Source organism: Palaemon carinicauda, chromosome 2 (assembly GCF_036898095.1).
Source record: "Palaemon carinicauda isolate YSFRI2023 chromosome 2, ASM3689809v2, whole genome shotgun sequence".
Classification (NCBI taxonomy): Eukaryota; Metazoa; Arthropoda; class Malacostraca; order Decapoda; family Palaemonidae; genus Palaemon; species Palaemon carinicauda.
This window is the reverse complement of record NC_090726.1, coordinates 65,452,160-65,467,903: the sequence shown is the minus strand read 5'-3', so window position 1 is coordinate 65,467,903 and position 15,744 is coordinate 65,452,160. Positions and strand designations below refer to the sequence as shown.

The following is a 15,744-nucleotide window of genomic DNA, read 5'->3' as shown; positions in this document are numbered from 1 at the left end:
GCTACCCAATTGGCGATTGCTGCGAGTTTTGAATTTCTGCCGTGACGTCAAGGACTAAGCTATATATATAAGTACCAGGTAAGTATGTTCAAAAATTTATTTTATTATGAAAATATAATTTTTACCATCTGCTGTGATTAGTGCTAGGGATTCTTCCCATGCCGCTGTTGGCCTTCCCGGGCCTTCAGCCCTCGACTGCATTGCTAGCTCTGTTCTTGGGGAAGACTGAACTTACTGTATTTGTAGGGGGGATGAATTGCTGTATCAACCTGCTGCACCCTCTACCCTGGCTGGGTATGATGATACTCGAGATCTGTCGCTGCGTAATTGGACCAGTGCTGACAGCCGACAGAGATGGATAATCCTGAGCCGAAATGTTACTCCTTGGAATTCCTTGCATTCATTTGTGAGTACAGTACAACAGACTAGGGGTGGTGGCCTTGGCTCTTCCTTCGAAGAGAACCTTGTTCCTTGATCATCACTTTGAGACCCTTCAATGGTCAAGGCCATCCCTGAAGCTGCACTGCTGAGATCTAGTTAGTTTGGCCTTGGATCGAGTTGGTGATCAGATCAGTGGGTCTGAGAACACACTCGTTACCAGTTGGTTAAACAAGATGTGCCTCTCTCTATGCGCCAGAGCTTGCTGCATCATCAGACCTTTTAGCTTAACTGTTGCTGAGCACACTAATGGGGGATTCTCCTTGGGGAGACTCAAGACAGGAGGTACGTCCTTCTGGCCTTTGCCGGCCATGGAATCATCTGTTCTTGTGTACTTCCAAGGTGTCTCTTGGCTTAACCAGTGGTCAGATGCAGTGTCGTACTTTGTCAAGTTCTTTGTCAAGTCAACACAGTTATCAAACCTACATTCTCGTGCTGTTTGATGGGAATGTAGAGAAACCAGTGGGCCAACTGGATTTTGAAGAGGAATGTCTTGGTCTCCCGATTCTATAAACACGTTGGTTTAGAGGTAGTTCCGACGTTGAGGAACTCTTGGTGTGGGTAACTACGTCTCTCTTTCCAAGAAGTCACTTGCAAGTGGCAGTGGAGAAGTGGAGGATTTCTATGCAGGACTCCTTAATCCAGCAGAAGTTTTTTTTTTTTTTCCAAGAACCTCGGTCCTTGAAATGTAGCCATGCCTGTGGGATTGGATGCTAGGAAAGCCACAGGCCCCTTTATAGACCTATTTCTTTCAGGGAGGAGCCTATGCAATCACAGTCCTTTCGAGTCATCCAACCGGATCCTTACATGAAGGGTGGAGGGAAGAAGGGAGGGAGAGGGAAACGTTGATGCCTGTACTCTGCTACTAAGAGTAAGGGGATGCCAGTCATGCCATATCGCAACATGTCAGAGACACAGGACCGAACCGTGGGTCGCGAGTGTGCTTTGGGGCAGTTACTTAGTACCCATTCTACCTCTAGTTTGCAAGGCCAGAATTTCTGGTAATGCTGGAGGATCAGATGAGAACTCTATCAGTAAGTGCATCAAACAAAGTTCAAGATGGAAACAGTACTTTCAATGCTGAGTTCTATCAGATATGGAGAATTAATGCTTTCAGTGGATGTTAAGGATGCATGCATTTAACTACCAATTCATCAGGTCTTGCAGGAATGGCTTTGCTTCTTCCTGCATGGTACAGTACCCCATTTCAAGACTCTGTGATTTGGACTGTGTACTTCTCCTTAGGGGTTCAATCGGGTGTACACTTTCATAGCAGCTTGGGCCCATTCGCAACTCACAAGGGATATTCCTGTTTCTGGTGTATGTCTGTGATTGGCTGATCCTTTCCTCCTCCGTGAGGCAGTTGTTTCAGGATTGAGACCAGCTTCTTGCATTTGTCAATATCTGAGAATTATAACAAACTGGAAGAAGTCAAATCTCATGCCCAAACTGAGGCTGAAGTACTTGGGCATGCTGATAGACACGGCAGAAGCGAGAGTCTGTCAGTCGTAAGATCGCATGAGTAAACTCAAGAAGGTACAGTAGTGCAACCATTTCTTTTCAAGACAGAAATCCCAGCTTGGTGCTGACAGAATCTTCTTGGCCACCTTTCCTCACTGGAAAAACTCATTCGTCACATGTTCCTCCACCAGAGACTTATTCAGTGGTGTTTGAAGGATCACTGGTCAGCTGTCAGGGATTCCCTTTTCCTTCCTATTCCCGGGGGCCAGGAGGCTCGGGAGGATCTTTCCTGGTGACTGAACGAGGAAAAACAAACCATGGTAGTCGTCTGCCTCCGTACGTGGAACTGTTCTCATATGCGCCAAAGGAGTGGTGGGTCAAACAATTTAACATTCTGTTCATCTTAGAGATGTTAGGAAAAGAAAGGCACTAGAAGCATTCCAAGAACATTTGAGAATGCACTCGGTAGTGTTGATGAGTGACAACACCATCCTAATGGCTTGCATTAAAAAGCAAAGTGGCACGGCACGTCTCGTTCACTCCCTTTTGCTTGCATACCAATTTCCTTGTATTCAGAGTTACTCAAACCTAGACACTACTGTATTATTCTTCTGTCTGGTTTCCAGCAGCTGACTTTTCTATATATGTTGGAGACAAGCTTGCTATCTATTAAATTCTTTATTCCTGATGTGGGTATTAATCATTCTTTTGAATATTTATACATGTTGCATAAGATTTTTCATAATGCTTACCATCCATTGCATTTAGAACTTCATATACTGTACCATTATGTTTGTAGTACTGCACTAGGTATGCTGTTAATTCTAATAGTCTTTCCTTCTCCTTCATAAGGCTCAGTAGTACACAGTATTCTAAAAGTTCTATTCTAACTGTGACCAGATTTTGGAATGATCTTCCTAATATGGCATTTCAGAAGTTCAAGCTAGTGGCAAAAGCTTTTCTGTAACAGGTTGACATTAGTCTCTTTTCATAGTTCTAATATGACAGATTTACTGTATTTTAACATTGTTATTGATTCTAAAATATTTCCATTCTTATTCTTTTCTCTTCCTGCTCATTTTATTTGTTTTTCCTTATTTCCTTTTCTTACTGAGTAATGCTACTTTCCTGGTTGAAGCTCTTGGGGGTTTTAGCATCCTGTATTTTCAACTAGCATTATAACTTGGCTAGTAATAATAATGATAATATGGAAGGACTGGAGTCCTTTTTAGGTCAGTTTTAGTTATCAATAGACCATTAATGATAGGAGAAAATAGTGACGAGTCCTGTGCAAGGCTAGAGTTATGTCAAGTTAGAATCAAAGTTATTTTATTAATTATTAGGCTCTTGGTTTAGTCACCCAAAAATGAGGCTTTGAAGAAAGCAGATGAAAAGTCTTCATTCTACACCTAATGTCCTTTGGACTAATTGTGAAATAAATGATGACCATGTCAGGACAGGAGAAATCAGTAATGTCTCATATCATAGGAATAATCATAAGGAAGATTATATGAACAATTCATGTTGAGGCTACTTTTGTGCAATAAGAGAAGATTATTAGAGGGATAAACAACACAGATTTTAACAAGAAATGTCAATTTCAGAGGAAAATAAAATCCATAGGTCTTGTATCAGGTGTAGAGGTAGTAGGATTACATAGGTGGGGGAAGGAGATAGAAACAGGAGCTGAGTTTTTACGATACTTATTTGGTATTTGAAAAATAAAATCATTGAAGATGTAACAGGGACGGGATAGAGGAAGTTCAGGGGAAAAATTGTCTTGTAATTATATTGTTCAAGGGTTTGACCAAAGCTGGCACATACCGTTTTGGGCTCAAGCCATGTCGTCCTGATGGAAGGTTCCTATAAGTAGCTTCCAAGGGATATTTGAACTACAGTGATATTCCCAGAGAATTTACCTTTAGGTCTCCAGAATTCTAACTCCTGACGCGAATATCCTTAAAATTTCTCTTAAGGATATCGCATAATCAGGGGACGTATATCTTGATACAACATACAGTATAGCAATCTTCACCCGGAATAGCGTTTTCGCCTCGAGGGGGAAGAGTGGCAAATTAGAAGGGGAGCTGTTATCAAGGTTACCCTTCCTCCCATACTACTATTGAGTATCTAGATGGCGCCATATCCAAGATGGCGGTTATTCCTATTTTTGTAGCTAATTCGCACGGTGGTGTTCCCTGTTGATCTAACCTTTTTGATCAATTTTGTGAGGATTATTATGCAATCTTCAGCTTCTTTTGCCTCTGGAAAGTTGAGTATTGACTCTTTACAGTGTATAATTTTTAGCTCCTGCTCCACAGTGAAATTAGAGTAATTTATTGTGTTAGGAGCTCGGCCTGTCACCGGAGGCGCCATGGGCGCTATTGTTCATTATGCATGTGTTATTTAGTTAGCAGAACGATTCCCGGTTGAAATAGCATTAATAGATTATGAAAGCTATTTAGGCACAATTATACTAGTAAAGATATTTATTTTATGCATAATTTCCTCTTCCTTTTGTCGATCGTATACGTTAACAGTTTCGGCGATTTAGGTAACCGAGATCTCGTCTTGCCTAGGCTACCTAGCCTAGGCGATGTAGTATACTTTCAGAAATTATCCCCGTTTGCCCTCGTGTATCGTTTTATTAATTCAATGGGAGATAGTACATCTCCTAGAATTATATAACACTATACTTGTCTCCTGTGGAGATTTAAGGGTAATCCCTCGTTCCCTCTGATGCTGCCGTAGGTGGCAACCCTTTCTGGTCTTGCCATAGAGTAGTTCACTCCGGCTTGACTAGGCTAGGGTTTTCTGTCTCCCACCTTTGCCGGCGAGATTCCCGGCTTTGGTTTTTGACAGAATCTCAGAGTATTCAGTCTTTCTGCCAGCAGCAGAGCTACAGGGTGAGTAGTCACTCCCCTGCTGGCTTAGCCGCCGGCCACCTTCTCCCCTGCGGTCTAGAAGACTAGTCCTGTGTTGGCAGACCCTAGGCTGAAGAATAGACATTCTTCTGCCCCCTAGGACGGCACCGACACTGTAACAATGTTTCTCCAGTGTTGAGAGGCGGTGGCAATCCTGCCGCCGCCTCTTAACACCATTTCGGCAGACACTAGGCTGAAGAATAGATATTCTTCTGCCGCCTAGGATGGCGCCCATATCGAAACAGAGTTTCTTCCTTGTGTGGTAGCGGCGGCAATCTTGCCGCCACCTTCCACACTTTATACAGGACACTTTTCCCTGCCCCCTCTGTCCGTTGGCGATGACTTAGACATCGCATTCCTTATGGCCGTCGTCCTGCAATCTCACCGCTTGCCGGTGGGTTGCGGGGCCGGCCGGGCTCCTACATAAGCAGCTGTTTAGCCACTCAGTCTTTCCCTTTCGGACATAGGATCCGGGAAGGTTGTGCCGGCTATCGCTGCTGCCGGTGGGAGACCCAACTGCTGCTGAAGGTTCTTCAGTCCTCCCTTGGACTCCCATCCACAGTCCTGTAACCGGCAGTGCCGGCAACGGTCTTTGTGGCTGGATGGAAGCATGAATGATGCATTCTCCCCTTCCATTTGAACCTTCTTTCTGGAGGAAGGCAGTAAGTTTATATACTTACATCCTTATTAGTTTAAATATACATTGTAATAAGGCAGTCCTTCACTCCATGCTTTCTCTCTTTCTATCAGCTAGTGCCGCCAGGTACTTGCCGGCCGGGCCGGTGCCGTCAGGTACTTACTCAGTCGGCGGCATGCCAACTGTACCAGTGCCGCAGGGTACTAACCAGCCGGCCATATGCCGGCTGGACTGTGCCGCCAGGGACTAGCTCTGGCGGCAATATGCAGGCTGATCTACAGTATATGATTATACTGTAGCCAGTATATTTGCAGTAGAGTATATACTGCAGATAGAAAACTACTGTATATATTATACAGTAGTTATTTTCCAACATATCTTGTGTATCCTTGCCCAGTCTTTTGCGGAGACCAATCCTATATTGAAAGAATAGAATTCCTTCAATACTCTGATTAGAAATTAGTTTACAATTTACCCTACTATATTAAATATTTTAGAAGGGTCAGTGGTAGTACACTTTTCTATCCCTAAAGGTTAGAACCCTTATCTTTGAGCTTCCCTGATCAGCAAACACTATAGTTTTAATATTGGAAGGGAAGGTCACAGCAATTGGTTGGGTGGGATACACAAGCATGTGTGGGCAACATGCCGGCCGGACTGTGCCGCCAGGTGCTAGCCATGCCGGCAACACACCGGCTGAACTACAGTATATGATTATACAGTAGCCAGTATATTTGCAATATAGTATATACTACAAACAGAAAACTATAGTATTATTATACAGTAGTTAATTTCTAACATATCTTGTGTACCCTTGTACAGGCTTTTGCTGAGACCGAACCTATATTGAAAGAGTAGAATTCCTTCAATACTCTGATTGGAAATCAGTTAATACTTACCCCACAATATTAAATAATTAGAAGGGTCAGTGGCAGTGTATACTTCTTCTATCCCTAGGGGTTAGAACCCTTTTCTTTAGAGTTGCCCTGATAAAGGAAACTCTTTATCTTTAATATTGGGGGGAGGTTACCACAAATGTGTGTCTTTCCCTATTTCTTTCTAGCTTACTATCCTAAGCTATAATGATTAAAATATGAATAATTGCATATCTGTTTATCATGTGAGGTAAACAATTGTATACTCATTTTGTTTTCCTTTCTTTACAGGAGGAACCTCAGATGACATGCGATGCGGTCTTCTGCAATCTTAGGAGTAAGTACGGCTATGGTCATACAGCATGCAGGTCTCATGCCCCCTGCACCATTATTACCGAATCCCTGCAATATTGGGACCCCCAAGTGTGCAATATCTGCCGGACCTTGGTGACCGAAGGTTTCGATGACCCCAAGTCAACGGAGAACGAGGGATTCGGCACGTAAAAAGCTGCGCAAGTGGGTAAGAGGGTTCCAGAAGAACTCTCTGGGACCATACCTACCTAACAATAGGATGCGTAGCTTACTGTTCCCGAAAGCGGGTAGTTAAATGGTTGTGCCCCAAGCACGACTCTACCTCCCTGCATCCAGATTGCCATCGAGACGGATGGCAGGGTGGTACCTCTGGGAGGAGATGACGATGTCGTGTCGGAATTCCTTCTGTCTGTGCCGGCCCCGGAGCCGTTACCCTCGACGTCTTCACCGGCCCCAGAGCTGTTACCCTCGACGTCTTCACCTTCTACCCCTCCATTGGACAACACGAGCCAGGCGCTGGCCCATCTTACAGATTTAATGGAGAACATTTGCAAACGAGGCGAAACAAGGGAAGCGAAATTCAAGAGAGAGCTTAGTGAAGCTCCACTTATCGCCTCCCGAGGGTCTTTCCAGCGACCCAGAGACCAAGACTTCCTGACCTGCTCCAAAACCAAGGCCTGGAGGTATGCGGAGGTTATGCCGATTTTGAACGGCAAACTCTACATCTCAGAGAAGATGGGAGCTGTCCCCTTAGACGACATCCAGTTTTGACCAAGCTTTAATGCTTTCCCTGATTGCTTCATTCGACTGAAGCATGAACCAATGTCAAAAGAGGAGACAGAACCAGAGGAAGTCATGGTTTTCGACCACAATTAGGCACAGGCTATCTTGTCAAGTAGCTGAGAAAGGCGGGTTATTCGGTGTCGAAAGTGTCTGTCCATAGCAAGAAACACCCTACCTTTCTTGCTCCTGCATCAATAGCATTCCCCTTTACGTGGAAGGCATTTAAATCTGTTGCCAAGGCAGTGGAGGCAGGCAAGCCATGCCCTGCACTTGAGGAGAGCAGGCCTCTGTTACTAGCCTTGCCCATGCAGAAGAAGGAATGGAAGGAAGTCCACCTAACCTTCTTAGTAGGGAAACTGGACGCGGACATCGCTGGACGACAGTTTAGCGAGAATCTCCCTAAACTTTCGGAGTTTCTCTTGTGCAAGGAACAAGAGACGAAGGAGAGACTTGCGGCCTCTTTATCCCTACAAAACTGCATAGAGATGTGTGCAGGCCAACGAAGTACCCCAGACATGCTCATGGTCCTGGCCAAAATGCATATGGCCACCTTAGTAAAAGACTTATATGCTTTTATGAAGGCTAGGAGAGGCTGTAGAGAGTTCGTGTTCGCTGCTGCAACAGTGAAAACTGAACCCAGGAAGCTGATATCTTCCAACATCTGGGGTAAAGACCTCTTTCCAAACGATGTACTGTAGTCAAAGAGGTAGTCGAGAAAGCCATCACGGAGAATAGGAACCTTCTCCAGAAGTAGGGCATCTCTTCAAAGAGGAAGTCTTCCCTGGATGTGGGTCCCCAACCTAAAAGGAAGACGAAAAAGTCTATACTTTTCCCTCGGCCTGCTCAACAACATCCCACAGTTCTATGACCGCGGTGCCCCAGGTAGGCGGTCAAGGAGGTAAACCCTCCGATCAATCGAAGCAAGGAGACGCGTCTGGTAGGAGGGAGGCTCCAACAATTTCAGGATTGCTGGACCTTCGATCCTTGGGCCCAAGGCCTAATCAAGATTGGACTAGGATGGAAACTGGACATGTCTTCACCATCATTTCCTCAACTCTCCCAACACTCCAACCCCGTATTAGAAGAGTATACCCTATAGCTCTTGAGCATACAGGTTATAAGGGAAGCAAAGTCCATCAAATTCCAGGGAAGGCTGTTTTGTGTTCCCAAGAAGGACTCAAGAAAACTCAGAGTCATTCTGGACTTGTCGCCACTCAACAAGTTCATAAGAAACAGCAAGTTCAGGATGTTAATCTGTCTACACATGAGGACCCTATTACAAAGAGGGGCGTTCACAGTCTCGATAGACCTAACAAATGCCTATTGGCATCCTCTAGTCAGTCGCCCCCTCTCCTCCCACCTAGGATTCAAGTTACAGAAGATAAAATATTTTCTAAGAGCCACACTCTTCGGACTAAACATAGTCCCAAGTATCTTCACGGAATTGGCAGACGCAGTCGTGCAACAACCACACCTAGAAACTGTTCAGGTAACAAAGTACCTGGAAGACTGGCTGGTGCGGGGAGCACCCGAAGCGGCTGGTCTGCAAGCATCCAATGAAGTACAGTAACCCAGTTCCTTGAACATCTGGGGTGCAAAATCAACTTCAAGAAGTCTCGACTCTCTCCAGCTCAAAGGTTTCAATGATTGAAAAACCATTGGTACCTGAGGTCACATTGTCTCCTTTCTCTTAGGGAAGAAGAAGTAGATCGCAGGGTCGGTCAAGAGACTACTGTAATCCGATATGATTTCAAGACGCTAACAGGAAAGAGTAGTGAACTCTCTCCAATTCGGAGCAGTGACAGACCTAGTGCTAAGAGCACAGCTGAAAGATGCGTCAGGAGTCTGGAGAAGATATGCATCAAACGCTCGAAGAAATCTAAAATGACCAATATCTGCCTTACTTGGATCACTTCTCAACCCATGGTCGAAGTCCAAGAGCGCAATGAGGACCGTGCCCTTGCAACCACCTCTACCATCAATGATCATCCACATGGATGCCTCGACGGAAGAATGGGGATTTCACTCCCATTAAAAGAAAGTCCAAGGGATTTGGTCATCTCTGTTCAAGGCCCTTTTCATCAACTTTTTGAAAGCCATGGCAGTCCTTTTGATGTTGGGAAAACTCTCCCCACGCAGATCAGCCCTCATCAGGCTGATCTTGGACAGCGAAGTGACAAGGCTCAAGATCGTCCTATATAATCCATGTGATATTAGCCATCCCTTGCCTAAAGAGACGGCACCTATCAGCAGTTCACTTACAAATGATCCGCAATGTGACAGCGGATGCTCTACTCAGGTTCAAGCTGATAGTCAGAATGGTCCACAGACGCAGACTCATTCTCTTCCATCTTGGAACAAGTCCCGGAACTGCAGAAGGACCTCTTCATGACGAGCGTCATCAAGAAGCTACCTCGATATGTAGCCCCATACGAGGACCCTCTAGGGGAGATAACGGACGCCATGTCCCTAGTTTGTAACGGATGGACCCGGAATTTCCTGTTCCTTCCATCCAATCTCCTGCTGAAGGTCCTCAACATGCTGAGATCCTTCCAAGGAACGGCAGCTCTAGTGGCTCCCAAATAGCCCAAGAGCTACTGGTTCCCTCTAGTGAGGGAACTGAGGCTGAGGCTGGCCCTTGTACCGAACCCAGCACTATCTCAACAGGTTCAGAAGTTAACTGTCTTCGATTCATCACAGGGAACCCAAAACCTTCATTTAATAATTTTCTCGCCCTAGTGGTTAAGAAAAGATTTGGGATCCCAAAAGGCAGTATAGACTTCTTAGAAGAATACAAGTCTAAGTCAACTAAAAGACAATATGAATCGTCTTGGAAAAAGTGGGTTGCTTTTGTTAAAGCAAATGGACCGTAAAGAAATTTCAATAGACTTCTGTCTGTCCTTCTTTATCCACCTTCATTATCAAGGTCTGGCACCTAACACGATAACTACGTGTAAGTCAGCCTTGACTAGACCTCTTATATATGCCTTTCAAGTGGATCTGACAAACGAAATCTTTAACAAGATCCCGAAGGCATGCGCTAGACTTAGGCCTGCAGCTCTTCCGAAGCCCATTTCATGGTCTTTGGACAAGGTCCTACATTATGCTTCATCTGTGAACAATGAAGATTGTTCTCTCAAGGATCTAACCCAGAAGTTATTTTCCTGTTTGCTATAGCCTCAGGGGCTAGAGTTAGTGAAATAGTAGCCCTATCAAGAAATGAGGGCCACATTCAGTTCACAGAAGTGGGAGAACTGAATCTCTTTCCTGGTCCAGCTTTTCTCGCCATGAACGAGCTACCCACTAAAAGATGGGGTCCCTGGAGAACCTTCCCTCTGAAGGAAGATGTCTCTCTATGTCCGGTGGAGTGTCTAAAGGTCTATCTTCGTAGAACTTCAGACTTCAGGGGAGAACAGCTCTTCAAAGGAGAAACCTCAGGATCAAACTTATCCCTAAAACAACTGAGGGCGAAGCTCACCTATTTCATTCGCAGAGCGGATCCTGACAGTACACCCGCAGGTCATGATCCAAGGAAAATTGCTTCATCACTGAACTTTTTTCAGTATATGGACTTTGAGCGTCTTCACTCATATACTGGATGGAAATCATCCAGAGTGTTCTACAAACACTACATTAAGCAAGTCCATGAACTGAAGCATTATGTGGTGGCGGCAGGTAGTGTATTAAAACCTGTCGTCTAGTGCTGCGATGAACAGTTAATTGATTGGGATTATCAATTAGGGTGAAAAGGTGTTGATACTTACAGTACGATAATTTTTAAGTGAGTGTCACCATGGTGACACTAAGAGTGATCAAAACATCAGGTGTGGAATTATACAGATAACACTTGTGCCGTGTGTACATAGTACACAGTGTTGATAGTATACAACATTTACAGAATTTATATTGGGAAAATTTATAAAAATTTTCAGTTTTAGAGTGGCACTCATCATTTCTTTCCTTTCAGGGAGGAAAAATATTTTCTGTATACGTTGCACGTATAATTCCTTTAACACGTTACATTCGTTACACTCGTTTTTCCATTTCGTCATTTATTCAAAATAAATGTCTAATAGAATATAATTACGTCCTCTTTCACCCTGCAATTTGCACATTAAATATGCCAGAGTTCTCTTACTTATTTAGTTAAGTAAACCTCATATCATTGTATGCTTACAAACAATGGATATAGTTGACACTTATATTGTTCCAACAATATATAGAAACCGTGAGACCGTTTGTATATCTAGTGGATACTTATGTTTGTTCATACAATATATGCTAACCTTGAAGCCCCTTTTCTACTGTCTAGTATGACTCTTCCCTGCAGGTTGCAGGAAGCACTAACATTGTCTATGATTAGTGGTAATGACGGATAACGGCAACGTCATTTGTCTCAATGGTCCAGATGACCATAGAAAAATTGTCCCAAGGTTAAAGCACCAATGAAAATCCACAGATATAGTACTTTCTAGTAATGCTCTGGTAAACTTCCACCAGGACGACATGGCTTGAGCCCAAAAAACGGATTTTGAGCGAAGCGAAAAATCTATTTTTGGGTGAGATAGCCATGTCGTCCTGATGAACCCGCCCTCCTTTTCTGTTGAAAAGGCCTTGGCAGGATCCCTCCCAAAACTACTATATCTGCAGCACCATGCTCAATGCTACTAGGAATAACCGCCATCTTGGATATGGCGCCATCTAGATACTCAATAGTAGTATAGGAGGAAGGGTAACCTTGATAATGGCTCCCCTTGTAATTTGCCACTCTTCCCCCTCGAGGCGAAAACGCTATTCCGGGTGAAGATTGCTATATGTCGTATCAAGATATACGTCCCCTGATTATGCGATATCCTTAAGAGAAATTTTAAGGATATTTGCGCCAGGAGTTAGAATTCTGGAGACCTAAAGGTAAATTCTCTGGGAATATCACTGTACTGTAGTTCAAATATCCCTCGGAAGCTACCTATAGGCACCTTCCATCAGGACTACATGGCTATCTCACCCAAAAATGGATTTTTCGCATCGCTCAAAATCCGTTTTGTACTGTCAACTATAGTTGGGATGCTTCAAATAGAATTCAGATTAATTTATGGTACGGCTTCCCGCCAAGAAAATACTATTATGAAACCAAAATGACACTTGCAATAACCTAATATCTGTATTATATGAAACCCAATTATTTGTTGACTTTTGCAGCTGGAAATCATAGGCATGGGGTTCAGGTTAGGCCTACCCTAGGCCAAAAGGTAACAAAATTTGACTTACAATCAGCATCCTGGAACCAATTAATTTTGTAAGTTGAGGACCTTATGCAGTGAATTGAAAATGTAGATATACTCAACAGGAAGTATACCAGGTTAACTAGTGGAAAAAACAAAGCTGAAGAAAATCATAAAAATTTTTTAAGTGAAATGAAAAAAAAAAAAAACGGTTGAACTTGATAAGCCATAGTTGGGACTATAACAGACTTGTAAATAAGAATTGTGGTTGAGGAGTAAAAACAAAAAAGAAAAAACAGTTGGAGATCCTGGAAACACTAGTAAAAGAAAAGTAATTTTGTGTTGTATGGTTCGATTATTGCACCTTTTCTTTTTGGTTTTATTAGATATTGAAGTGGTCTAAGCACTAAGACTTGGTGTGGAACAGAAATGGTAAATGTTATGGTTTATGCTGTGTATGAACAAGATGAGTTTTTTTATCAAGTACCACATGACTGCATTTTAGATATTCTATATATCAATGATTACACTTTCTTATGATTGAGTTAATGCCCTCCTGTCTTATTAAACCCAAGATTTATGAAATGAAGGCCACTAAAACATTACTCTAAATATTATCATTTAAAGGTTGACGAATGGGCGTTCGTATGGAAACACATATGCTAGGTGAGTTGTTTGGTAATGGCCCACTGTTAATAACTGTATAACACTTTTGATAAGTTCACTAAGCAGCTAAAAATCTCTTATCTGTCAAAGAAAAAGCATGCTGAAGTGTGGTAGTAGTTGCAGATAGTCATCTTTCAGTGTTATACTTATTCAAGAAGAATTGGCCTTTTGTGGATGTCCTCTAAGGATCATACGATCCCTTCATTGTACAGTATCAAAGAAATGTTTGCAAAGACTATACCACTTGACTAAACTCTGGACAACTGAGTGTGAACTTTAAAGTCCACAAATATCTGTGCACAGCATAGTCCTTATTTATCTTCAGGAAGAATGGAAGGTGTAGTTCTATTTGTGGAGAGCTTTACAAATAGCTATTTAGTGAATGCATACTAACAACTTGAGCACTTTCAGATACGCACTGATGATTTGTTCATATATTTTCACTGGTTTTGGTATTACAGATTGTGCATCAGCCATCATTTCTTTCTTTTCAGAGGACCAAGAATCATGATAAAAGTTCACATTTGAAGTAATATTCTCAAATTATTTTGATCAGCATGCCAGCTTCAGTTTTGCTTGTGAGAAGAATTAATTCTACTCTGCTTTTGCATGAAACCTATAAATTATATTTTCTAAGTTTTTTTTTTTTTTATTAATATTATTATTATTATTATTATAAAGTTGTGTGTATTGTCTTTAGGTGCTTTCATTTTTATTGATCTGCAAATGTTATGTATTGATTGTTATTGGTGTAATTTTAGTACTGTATGTACTTGTCTCATTTTTCTTCTATAAGGGGAGATTTACATGTTTGGTATACTGTATAAGATTAGTGAAAAGTTATATATATTTTTTAAAATTCATAGCTTGGCATCAGGATTCTAAGAAAAAATAATAGTGCCTTTATATCACTTGACAATAGCATCATGATAGCTTTTCTAATAATTAATTTCTTCTTCTGAATACCTGTCATGCAGTGCATGTACAGTTGTTAGACCCCGTGGATTATCTTAAATTTTCAAGTGATTTTAATATATTTTTCTTTTATTTCTCTAACTTATATCACATCTTCCATTATTTCACCTTGGAAGTATAGGTACTCAATTTTGTCTTTTTTATGTCATTCCACCAGAAAAGAATTTTTTTATGACATGCATAAATATATAAATCATAATAGATCTTAATATCCAAAGCTGATTCCATAAGCCAATGTAATTTGCAAAGTATTGAGGTCACTGGAAATGGAGAGTTAAAATTTTCTTGGGAAACCTTAAACTGTGTGACTTGCTTGTAAATGATCTTAGGGCAAGCTTGGTTGTGAAACCAATCTAAAAAAAAAGTATTGCATAAACTAAGCAAAAGTAGTAGTTTATTAATGAGTGGTTGAACTATCCATGACGTTTATTAATGAGTGGTTTAACTATCCATGACGTTTTTACCATCAAGGACTCTTAGCCTAGCCAACAACTATGGGCTAGAGATTGGCTTCCGTCAACAATTCACAAAAAACAAATTTTATCGTTGGAAACCTTACACCCTGGTACATCATCTTCACTACAGCGGACTGGTGATTTTTAGCATGAACATTGGGCCATAAGGACCCATTTTCATACATCTATCCATCTTCTGTTAATGTATTTGAGGCATCTTAGCTGTCTGCTTTATAGGGCAGACACCTTCTCCCGAGGCTGGCTAGCTTTGATTTTTATTATTATTTTTATTGTTGTTGTTATTATTATTATTATTATCATTATTATTATTATTATTATTATTATTACAAACTAAGCTTCAACCCTAGTTAGGAAAGCAGGATGCTATAAACCCAATGACTCCAAGAGGGAAAAATAGCCCAGCAAAGATAGGAAGCAAGGAAATAAACTATAAGAGAAGTAATGAACAATTCAAATATTTTAGGAATAGTAACATTAAAATATATCTTATATATAAACTATAAAAACTTAAAAAAAATCCAGAGGAAGAGAAATAAGTTAGAATAGTGTGCCTGAATGTACTCTCAAGCATGAGAACTCTACCCCCAAACAGAAGCTTTGGCACTGTCCAAGACTAGGGAACATTGGTTTGATTTTGGAGTGTCCTTCTAGAAGAGCAGCTTACCATAGCTAAAGAGTCTCTTTTATCCTTGCCAAGAGGAAAGTAACCACCGAACCAACAATTACATTGCAGTAGTTAACCCCTTGAGCAAAGGAGAATTGTTTGGTAATCTCAGTGCGTGTGTAGGCAAAAAAAAAAAAAAAATGAGCCGTAAACAGAGAGACGGATCCAGTGTATTACTGTCTGGCCAGTCAAAGGACCCAATGACCCAATGTCGTTTGTCTATATTTTAGTCGTATAGACTCTTGTCCAGAAGTCAGAATAGCACCATTCCCTGTGTGCGACTCCATCCTTAATGTCTGTTTATGCTGAAA

The 15,744-nt window shown here is 41.9% G+C and overlaps 1 protein-coding gene across 3 annotated transcripts in view; it reads left to right on the top strand.

Moving 5' to 3' along the window:
- The window catches only part of LOC137625647 (uncharacterized protein F09G8.5), a 223,814-nt gene that overhangs the window by 146,748 nt on the left and 61,322 nt on the right, over positions 1 to 15,744 (top strand). For 2 of the 3 annotated variants that reach the window (XM_068356568.1, XM_068356558.1), the window contains one exon: positions 13,280 to 13,318. The exons of the other annotated variant lie outside the window; for it this stretch is intronic. In XM_068356568.1, the coding sequence (XP_068212669.1) occupies positions 13,280 to 13,318 (39 nt within the window). The remainder of the gene's footprint in view (positions 1 to 13,279; positions 13,319 to 15,744) is intronic. 3 annotated transcript variants of the gene reach the window in all.